The sequence below is a fragment of the Musa acuminata genome, chromosome BXJ1-8 (genome assembly GCF_036884655.1).
Source record: "Musa acuminata AAA Group cultivar baxijiao chromosome BXJ1-8, Cavendish_Baxijiao_AAA, whole genome shotgun sequence".
NCBI lineage: Eukaryota > Viridiplantae > Streptophyta > Magnoliopsida > Zingiberales > Musaceae > Musa > Musa acuminata.
The window spans coordinates 11,279,153-11,289,235 of NC_088334.1; the positions used below are offsets into that span (position 1 = coordinate 11,279,153).

The window sequence follows — 10,083 nt, forward strand, 5'->3', positions numbered from 1 at the left end:
GCCGAGTCTCCTCTGGGCCGCGACGTCCGTACGGAACTGGCTGCGAGCGACAGGCCCACGTGGAGTTAAGTACACATGTCACATCGCGTGTCTCACCTAGCGGGCGCCCGCGGTCCCAGCTCACCGCTTTAGGACACTTGATGGGTACACAGCTTGCCGTGGGGGGGTTTTGGACGCCGTTTTACGTGTTTGCAGCCAACTTTCCGCAACCCGATCCATTACCTATCCTCTGAGAAGAAGCCAAGGACCTGGGCCCCGCTGTCCCCACCGCGTATGTGAGATGGACACAGAATAATGGTAGCGAAATTATTGTTCCTTTCGCCACAGCGACGACGTCTCTGGATGAGAGTTCGGTCGCGATCGAGCATAGAAAGCTGTATGCGGTGCCGACATCCGTCGCCCGATATCTTCGATCTTCTTTGAGATCCGTGAAATGAGAATCCGTCGGTGATGATGCACTTTCCGCATGAACCGTTTTCTACTCCTTCTACGCGGTTGCGATAAAAGGCGAGAAATTTGATTTGATGTGTTTTTGGCGAGGGGGTAATATTGAAATCTTGATCGATCCATCCATCGCTGCTCCGCCGTCTACTGTTTCGGGTTCAGAGATTCTTGGGGAGAGGGGTGGGGGGAGGAGGACGGGGATCCCATGGCGATCTCGAGGAACGAGAGCTTCTCCGAGCTCGGATGACCTCTCCTCCCGGAACCACAAGGGAGTGCGCTTCCTCGCCAGTTTCCTCCGCGTCGTTGGCGGTTCTTCGTAGCTCGGAGCTGTTCAGATCGCATCTTTTCCTTCAAGAACGTGGCATTTGTAAGGCGGTGTCGGGGTCGGCATTTCTACGTTTGAGAGTTAGGTCTGCCATCTAGTTGTTTCGGCATCTTGAGGAGATTTGGAGAAACCCTAACTTAGTTCTTGATGTGTTCTTGGGAGCTCCACTTCTTGACGTTGGTTCGGTTCATCGAATTGCGGCGAGGGAATTGAGTCGTCTTGGGAAGATGAAGCTTTCCACAGTAGGTATCGGTCAGCAAGAACCAGAAGGTAGCGCCCTTACTTGGCGTATTTTTATTGCATCTTAGTCCTATCCTCTTGCCGAGATGAAAGACCGTGGTCCTCATGGTGTTATATCAGAGGAGGAGAAGAGATGCTTGAATTCTGAGCTCTGGCACGCCTGCGCTGGACCACTTGTGTGCTTACCGACAGCCGGTACTCGGGTTGTCTACTTCCCCCAGGGCCATAGTGAGCAGGTGAAAGATCCGATCTTTGGCTACTTCTCTTCTTTCTTCCCCAGAGAAGTTAACGCTGGTTTTACTTAAGGTTGCTGTGTCGACAAACAAGGAAGCGGAGGGTCATATCCCTAATTATCCAAGCTTGCCCCCTCAGTTGTTTTGCCAGCTCCACAATGTCACGATGCATGTCAGTTCTTGCAGTAATTTCCGTGTCCGGATTTCAATATTTCTAGATGTGAAGAATAATTGGTGGCTGTACATATTGTAGGCAGATCCAGAAACAGATGAAGTTTATGCTCAGATGACTTTGCAACCTTTAAGACTGGTAAATCGAATGAGATATGCACTTTCTATGTTTCGATTGTATTTTCTCCTTAGGTGAAGGTATTGGACGTAATTGATATTGTCTGCAGCAAGAGCAGAAAGATGCTTATTTTCTTATTGAGATGGGCGTTGTAAGCAAGCAGCCAGTGAATTATTTCTGCAAGACTCTAACGGCAAGTGATACGAGCACACATGGAGGGTTTTCTGTGCGTCGTCGAGCAGCTGAGAAAGTCTTCCCTCCCCTGGTGTGTTGGCAAAATGAAAAATGTATAAATTTCTCAATGGCAATTTTTTGGAAGCAGGGGAAATGAGCTAATCGACCGTGCTGCTTCATCATTGGATGTTATAGGATTTCTCGCAGCAGCCACCAGCTCAGGAGCTTGTTGCCCGTGACCTTCACGGTGTTGAATGGAAGTTCAAGCACATCTACCGAGGTAAGTATAGCCGTCCTGGCCTCATCAGATGTTGTTCTAACCAAAATCTCAATTGGTTGGTGTTCTTAGTTCATTTTTCGGAACATGAATAAGAATTAAGAAAAATCGACTGGAACAAACAAATTTTTTGTTAAGTGTACTAATTCTCCCTGTCCAAGAGAATAGGCATGCAAATTCTTGGGGTTCTCTTGTACCTTTAAACTTGGTAAATAAACAAAATAACCTAACCAAGTTGTCCGCTCCCAATTGGCCCTTATCTTAAGTTTCCGAAGAACAATGTGTCAAGCTATGAATTGATTAAGCCAAAAGAATAATTGGTTCGTGGCCAAAGTACTATAGTCAATGTAATTGTTCCCAAGAAAATATGGGGGCACCTAATTCTGGACAGAGTCTAGGTTTGGAAGAAAGCTTGAAGAACATTTCTTGGGTGTAGAAGTCTAAACGAGAACTTATTACTACGAAGTAAGAAAGGATTTCTTGATCAGAATATGGGAGTAAAAAAGTATGGTTTGATGGGTGCTATTGGGCTGTGATGCTAGGTTTTTTTTCTTTTTTTTTTTACTATGAAGGTCATGGCCATTTTCAAGTGTTCCTAAAATTTTCTAGTTTTGCATCGAGCTAGCACTCTTCTTACCATCATTTCTTCTTTGGAGGAGCATGAAATTTCATTCCTTAGGCTTGCTAACTCGACTAGTTTTAGGATACTTTTAACTTCAAATTTCACCCTTTACAAGGCTTGCTATTTGGGCGATATAGGATCATCAGGGGGCTTTTATTTGAATGTTATAAAGAGATGGAAATATATCGATGAGTATCATAACAAGGAAACTTGTTCTCCCAATCAAATATGAGAATTTATTTTCTTTGGAGAAATAGTGTTGCAATGATTGATGTCATGATTTATGCTGTGTTATTATTCTGCCTATTCTTTGTAAGTTTTTATTTTCTCTTGTCCTTCAAGATCTATTAAAAAAAGGAGAAAATAATGAATGGATGTCTTCACACATTATGTGTGAGCGGTTATTTTTTCAATAATATGATTTTTCCGTTCAAGTATGAGACATGTGGAGGAGTGTGTGATGTTTATCCTGCAAGCTTTTTCTTGAGCCAGATATTTGATAGTTATCTCTTTTTTTTATTTTATTTTTTTATTATTATAATTCTATCTTTCTTTCTCATCTTATTTTCTCAAAAATAAAACCTGGAGCTGAGGAAAAGTGCATTTAGACAGCCTATAGATGTCAGGGATCTGTTGAAAGTTGATTACAATTTGACATAGCGTGAGGCTTCTTTTTTGTAGTACGAAAGAGGAAAATGATAAATCAAGCTATATGTCGTCACAAACCTTCTTTCTCTTCTAGTGTCAGACTAAACGAGATCTCATACTACATTAGTGGCAAGACCTTGATCCCTAGGGATCTGTTTGCTGCTCACTCTAATCTAAGATTTGCTCGCAATTTGGATCCTTCTATCCTTTCATGCACAAAAATTAACTAGTTACAAGAGCAGCGTCAGTCCTTTATTTAAAGGTCAGATTTTGACAGCTTGAACGAGAACTTTTACTACTGTGCCACCTTGAGTATTGTTCCCATCTAAGTTGCAAAATAGTCCAAAATGTGGAGCATCAGATTTATTTGTCAACTTTGCTAATTTACTTATATGGATCTAAGTTGGTTTTGGAGGAATATGAAAATTATTATTTCAGATGGCTGACCATAAAAACCTACTGCAACTATGTTGGTCACTTTTTAGATTTTCTTCGTATTTCATCTTCTGATTGCAGGTCAACCGAAAAGGCATCTGCTTACTACAGGCTGGAGTGTGTTCATCGGTGCCAAGAGATTAGTCGCTGGGGATTCTGTTCTTTTTATCTGGTTTGCTTAGTTTGTTTTGGTTCTTCCGTGATGCATAATGATTGAGATGGGAATCTCTCTCCTTTTCTTCTGATGTATAAAATATGAGTTTGTGCATTGTCTTTAGGAATGAAAAGAATCAGCTTTTGTTGGGAATCAGGCGTGCTAATCGTCCTCAAACTGTGATGCCATCATCAGTTTTGTCAAGTGACAGCATGCATATAGGGCTGCTTGCTGCAGCAGCTCATGCTGCTGCTACAAACGGCTGTTTTACAGTATTTTACAATCCAAGGCAGCTGCCATACTCTTGTACATGCAATTGTCTTTTTCTTGTACATGTACAAGTGTTCATTGATTATTCCTGGTTGAAATTTTCATAGGGCAAATCCATCTGAGTTCGTGATACCACTTTCTAAGTATGTTAAGGCTGTATTTCACACACGTGTGTCAGCTGGGATGCGATTTCGGATGCTCTTTGAGACTGAAGAATGCAGTATTCGCAGGTAATTATTTCCATGCATTCAACTCTCATGGTTTTACTCACAAAATGGTACAACATCATGAAACCATCTGGTTTGTGAGCTCAGCTGGATGATTCTTGTTGATTAAGGGTTTCTGAAACTTTTTTTTTTATTCAATTTCATGTTGAGCGAAGGTATATGGGAACAATTACTGGCACAAGTGATTTGGATCCTGTACGCTGGCCAAATTCGCATTGGAGATCGGTCAAGGTAAATATTATAATGTAGGTTCTATTTCTCATATAAATTCTGGATCAAGTAGCAGAATAAGGTCTACTTTTATTTGTTAATTAGCTGTTAGCTGAATTCATGATATATCCTTTTGCTGCTCTGCATGGTTATTGCACATCATAAAAATATTTTATTATCAATATCTCCTCTGTCCATTAAACTTTGTAAACAGATAGTCCTATCAGCTTTTTACTACCTGCACATATTACTCTCATGCTTTGACTATCATTTATTGAGTTTTCAAGCATGATCTCCAATTCTATATATTTTTTCCTGCTGCAACATATGAGCAGCTCCACTCGATCTGTAGCATATGATTCGAACAATTACCATTAGCTTCAGCCTTCAAGTTTGTCTATTTAGTAAGAACCTACCCATGTCTATCACAGCAGCATGGGTTGCACTTGTGAATGGTGCATGTGATTTGAAATGAAATTTAGAAAAACACGTTGCGCACAACCACACTCAAATCCAGTAATCTCTAGAAATTCTTATTGATAATTCACCTATATGCATGTAAGATTTGGTAGCATAATGGTTTATCTTACAAATATTGAATATTGATTTCCACCAATTCATGGTAGAAAAGAAAATTTTCCAAAATTTAGAAAAGATTATATCCTTCCATGCTGTCGTGTAATATCACTTTTGCCTTGATTACATTTGAACTGCTCCTTTCTTGCTATATGTCCCACGTTGGTCATAAACAGCTCAAGGGCACATGTGATATTGCTTGCTGCCTTGGTAAGTTTTGAAATGACCGTCTGGTGATGTTTGTAATAACTTGGTGCCCATCTCATGGGCTTTGGTTCTACTTTCCTTCTTTGCTCTCTTCCATTGATGGGTTACCTTGTGAGTTTTGTTCGAGAAACGAGCTGTTCTTTTCTTCGTTACAATTGTTAGCTGTTATTGAAGTAATATGTACCGTTCTAGTAATTGCAGGTTGGCTGGGATGAATCGACAGCAGGTGAGAGGCAGCCAAGAGTGTCATTGTGGGAAATCGAGCCTCTAACAACCTTTCCCATGTATCCGTCTTTGTTTCCTCTTAGGCTAAATCGCCCTTGGCATCTTGGAGGCCCTTTTTCTCAGGGTATATCTTTTTGCTTCGCTAGTACAGACTGTTCTTACTTATTATGAAATAATGCCTAGTGTTGCTTGTTGTTCTTTATTGAAAAGCATGTAGAAGAAGAAGTAAAACTATATCATTTGCTTATTTTACCTCTGTTCACTGATAATCTAACCTTGGGAAGGGCATTTGCATGAGTCTCATATCATCCTGATATTAGTCTCCAGAATGTTGCACCTTTAACGGTTCTCAATAGCTGCTACTTGCTAAAGCTGTCATTACTGCAATTGTGAGATCATCCATACCTTTGAATCATCTGTCATAGCTAATAAGGAAGTGTACCAAAGTAAATTGACCATTCATTGTATGCTTTGAGTATCTTTTCTTGCAATCTTAGACACCAAAGAAGATGAGCTAAATGCCCCCATATGGCTGAGGAATGATGCTGGTGAACAAGGCTCGCATCCCTTCAATTCCCCATCGCTTGGTATGGGCTCCTGGATGCATGAGAGACTCGAGCCGTTGCTACCAGGGAATGAGGTCAGTCAGTACCAAGCCATGTCAGCTGCCGCTTTGGAGGCCATTCGAGGCGTGGATATTCTGAGACCACATCTTTTACAATATCAGCAACCATTTCAATTTCTCCAACATTTGCAGCATCAAGATTTTCAGCAGGTCATCAGTTCTCCATCACTACGTTTATTAGAGAACCAACCAACCTCTGTTCCACAGCAACAGTTGCAGCAGCTACTAAGTGAACAGCACAAGCAGCAGGTTCAACAAACACATGCCTATGCAGACACATTTGAGATTCCCAACAATCACCCGCAGCAACAGTCGAGTTTGTCCTCTCAATTTTATGAGAAGCCGATCATTCCAGATTCAAGCTTTAATATCTTTCCCATCACAACATCAAGTTCTGTACAGGGTATATTTGGATCTACTTACCCTGAAGGGAACACTGACCTTCTTAACTGTTCACAACTTGGTCAGAGCCAGCAGCCAATGAAACCAAAACACAATGAGTCTCAGGTGACTCCTTTCGGTGATGGAGCTCTTCTTCCGTCATTTGCAGAGAAGGATGGTTCTGGTGGAAATCAAAATTGTCCTAGTTTCCAGAATCATGTCTCCTCTCTCCTCTCTATTGCAGCTCCTAACATAACTATGAATGCAACTCTCGGTGATGCATCTGCCATGCCATATATTGCTTCATGCATTCAAAACTCTCTTTATGGATATTTGGATGAATCATCAAACTTACTGCAAAATTCAGGAGAGAGCAGTCCACAATCCCAAACTTTTGTGAAGGTAACAGCTACAAATTTTGGTGATTGTGCTACATCTGTAAGTTGGATGCCTGTAAGTTGTTGTGCTCTCCCATGCAGGTTTATAAGTCTGGATCAGTTGGACGGTCTTTAGACATATCCCGGTTCAGCAACTACGATGAACTGCGTGTGGAGCTGGGTCATATGTTTGGAGTTGGGGGTCTATTGGAAGATCCTCATAGATCAGGCTGGCAGCTTGTATTTGTCGACAGGGAGAACGATGTGATTCTCCTTGGAGACGATCCCTGGGAGTAAGATATCCTTTCCAGCATCTTCAATTCATGTTCAATAAAAACTAGTTTAGTGGTCTGGACTTCTGCATGAATTTTTCTTCCATGTTGAAAACAATTTGGAGCCCGGAGATTCTTAGAATAGGCATAAACTCATCCTAGTATCTGAATAAGTGAAGCATATATAATATTGTACATACTATATATGTTTCATAGTGGAGTTAACTTCATTTCATTCTCAATGCAGATCATTTGTGAATAATGTCTGGTATATCAAAATACTTTCTCCTGAAGATTTGCATAAGATGGGAAAGCAGGGGATTGATTGAGTCCACAAGTTTATCCTCCTGAGTCTCAAGGAAAAGTGAAATGGTATGTTATGTAATATAAATCAATATTTTAGTACCTAAAGTTGGACAATCCTTGTGACTTTTCTGCTCTACTATCAATTGTTATTTTTGATATCTTCACCATCATCACCAGTAGCAATTCTCTTGATTCTAATGACATTCTTCATTCTTTAAAATGAAAAAAAAACATATCATTTGCAAATTTTAAAAATCTTTAAAAAAATGGTGGGTGGTATAGAGTTATTTTTATGCACAGATTGGGGAATTGTAGATCAAGTCATAGAAGTTTCCATGACTTGAATGCATCTTAGGAGGTTTCTGTGTCTGCTTTACAATGATTTGTTGTAGTGCTTGCACACCCAGTGACTATTAATGCACATATAGATAAAGCATTCAAAGTGAATCAAATAAAATCATTAAGACATCTACTACATGACATGAGCAAATTCCATTAGATTTACAGTGTTTTCTTTTCGAGAGAGAGAGAGAGAACTTAGTCACATATTTCAGCTGCACCAAGTTACAAACAAAACTTGTGTGGATTTTCTTTTCGAGAGAGAGAGAGAGAACTTAGTCACATATTTCAGCTGCACCAAGTTACAAACAAAACTTGTGTGGATTATTTAGGAAAGAGTGACAGGAAGCTAATAAACTAAATGAACCACACATTGCAACTTGCATATGCATATGAACATCAGGATTTTGGTTGGCTTCATTTCTTTGGCTGGTTAATAAATTTACTCATAGAAGAGTCGTATATTTCTTTGAAGCCTGCACCAAGTATGTTGTTGACTTTTACTTCTATCATTACATGTGGAAAGGACTTACTGTCATGGAATCTTCATCTATCAATTTCAGAAAGAAACTTCAATAACATCTTCTTTTGGGCTGTCGTAATCTTTCCAGGTTTCCTGTATGCATGTCCCAAGTGGTTACTCCTGAGTGATATCTTTTGTTAGGACATCACCTAACATCTGCAAGGTCAATCATCTCTGGTTCTATATATTATGTGTTGCCTTCCCCATGCTTTGTAACATATGTTGCCAATCATAATCTGCTCAAAACTAGATCTTGTAATTATGATTGTGACTTTCTGAGTGCCTGCACTATGTTTTACATTCGACACCCTGAACAAGTGATGTGTTGTAGAACTCCCTTGCAATCAGTAGACTGTATCTGCTTTCTGGTTAATTAAGTTGATCTCAGTGATCTATACTTGTATTTGTGTGTGTGCGCACGCTTGTTGGAGCTGTTGTGACATGATTGCGTGGCAAGTTTATAGCATCTCATGTTTTGTTTTTCTATAAAATCTATTAGGCGATTTGCCTTAAAAAGTCTTTTTTTTTTCAAGTATATTTTATTTTTAATTTTCTCAGATGATGCTTTTTTGTTTTGAATAATATCCAAGACATAATGGTACTATTTTTTTCATCAATTATAGTGTTTTGACTTGTTGCAATGTTTTGATTATCGGAATAAAAATATTATAAAATTTATTTAATTTATAAATTTAATTAAAATAATTTTAAGTCTAAAAATTTAGTATTATAATGATCTATATAGACAACTAAAAAGATATAATATTATATTATTTATACTATTTTTAAATAATTTTATAATATTTTTTTATTAAAATAATAATATTATTGAAAAATATTATAAGTAGGTCAAATAAAATCAAAGTTCCACTAGACTTCGTCTGATGTAGCATAGTAGGACTTAATTTGGTATTTGTATGTTGGGAATGGCATTACTCAAATAGGGATTAAAAAATAGTTTGTTATAATGTTTTGATTATCGTAATAAAGATGTTATAAAATTTAATTAAAAACGTTATAAGTGATCTGAATGGATGTCAACCAAATCAATTATATGATATCGTAATACTTTATGAGTAATGATAATAAAAAAGGTATAATATAATATTATTTATGATATCTTAACAAAAGTATTGTAGTATTTTATTAAAAAAATATTATAATGATGAAAAAATTAGTAAAAAAATTGACGAGAAAAAAGTATCATTGCGATTGGAAAAAAAAAAATCAAAGCAAAAGAGTTTTCTTTTTTTTTTTTAAGAAAACTTTTGAGGGAAACCGCCCAAACTTATTCAAACAAATAAAGATTATAAAAGCCAAAATTTGGAAGAGTTGGAAAAAGGTTTCTCGTTGTGGCTCGTTTGGGTATTAAAACAAGAATGTCTTCTTTATGCTTATATGCATTCCTCCAATGAAATGCAACACTTTGGGTTATGCTTTATTATTATTTTATATGCATTCGTCGACATGAAACAGTGTAAGTATCTGCTCCGAATCGCGGGCTTATTGATTCCCACGGCGTCAGTTTCTCGTTGCTCGATTCCTTACCTTTCTTTTGATTGGGGACAGCGCTTCGGTCGTGGGGTCGACGTGCGTGCACCAAATCACACTACAGGTAGCTTCCCGCGTAGCCAACAAGCGGTGTGGCAAATCCATTTCGTTTGTGGTCCGGCCAGCGTAGCTTCCCGAATAAGAAGCCCTCTT

General features: G+C 38.8%; 1 protein-coding gene across 3 annotated transcripts; it reads left to right on the forward strand.

The window, feature by feature from the left end:
- The first annotated feature begins 296 nt into the window (after nt 1–296).
- Nucleotides 297–8,782, forward strand: LOC135587517 (auxin response factor 12-like). Of its 3 annotated transcripts, XM_065079038.1 has the most exons (15): nt 297–1,039; nt 1,130–1,245; nt 1,316–1,414; nt 1,496–1,552; nt 1,641–1,796; nt 1,901–1,985; nt 3,769–3,859; nt 3,966–4,130; nt 4,219–4,341; nt 4,494–4,569; nt 5,533–5,680; nt 6,054–6,964; nt 7,042–7,232; nt 7,459–7,583; nt 8,468–8,782. In XM_065079038.1, the coding sequence occupies exons 1-14, from the start codon at nt 997–999 to the stop codon at nt 7,538–7,540; spliced, it is 2,343 nt and encodes a 780-aa protein (XP_064935110.1). In that variant the 5' UTR covers nt 297–996; the 3' UTR covers nt 7,541–7,583; nt 8,468–8,782. The 3 variants fall into 3 exon arrangements, with proteins under 3 accessions (XP_064935110.1, XP_064935112.1, XP_064935111.1); XM_065079040.1 differs by lacking the exon at nt 297–1,039 and having other exon boundaries at nt 1,221–1,245; nt 1,500–1,552; nt 1,641–1,818; XM_065079039.1 differs by lacking the exon at nt 297–1,039 and having other exon boundaries at nt 1,223–1,245; nt 1,500–1,552.
- Nucleotides 8,783–10,083: the final 1,301 nt, after the last annotated feature.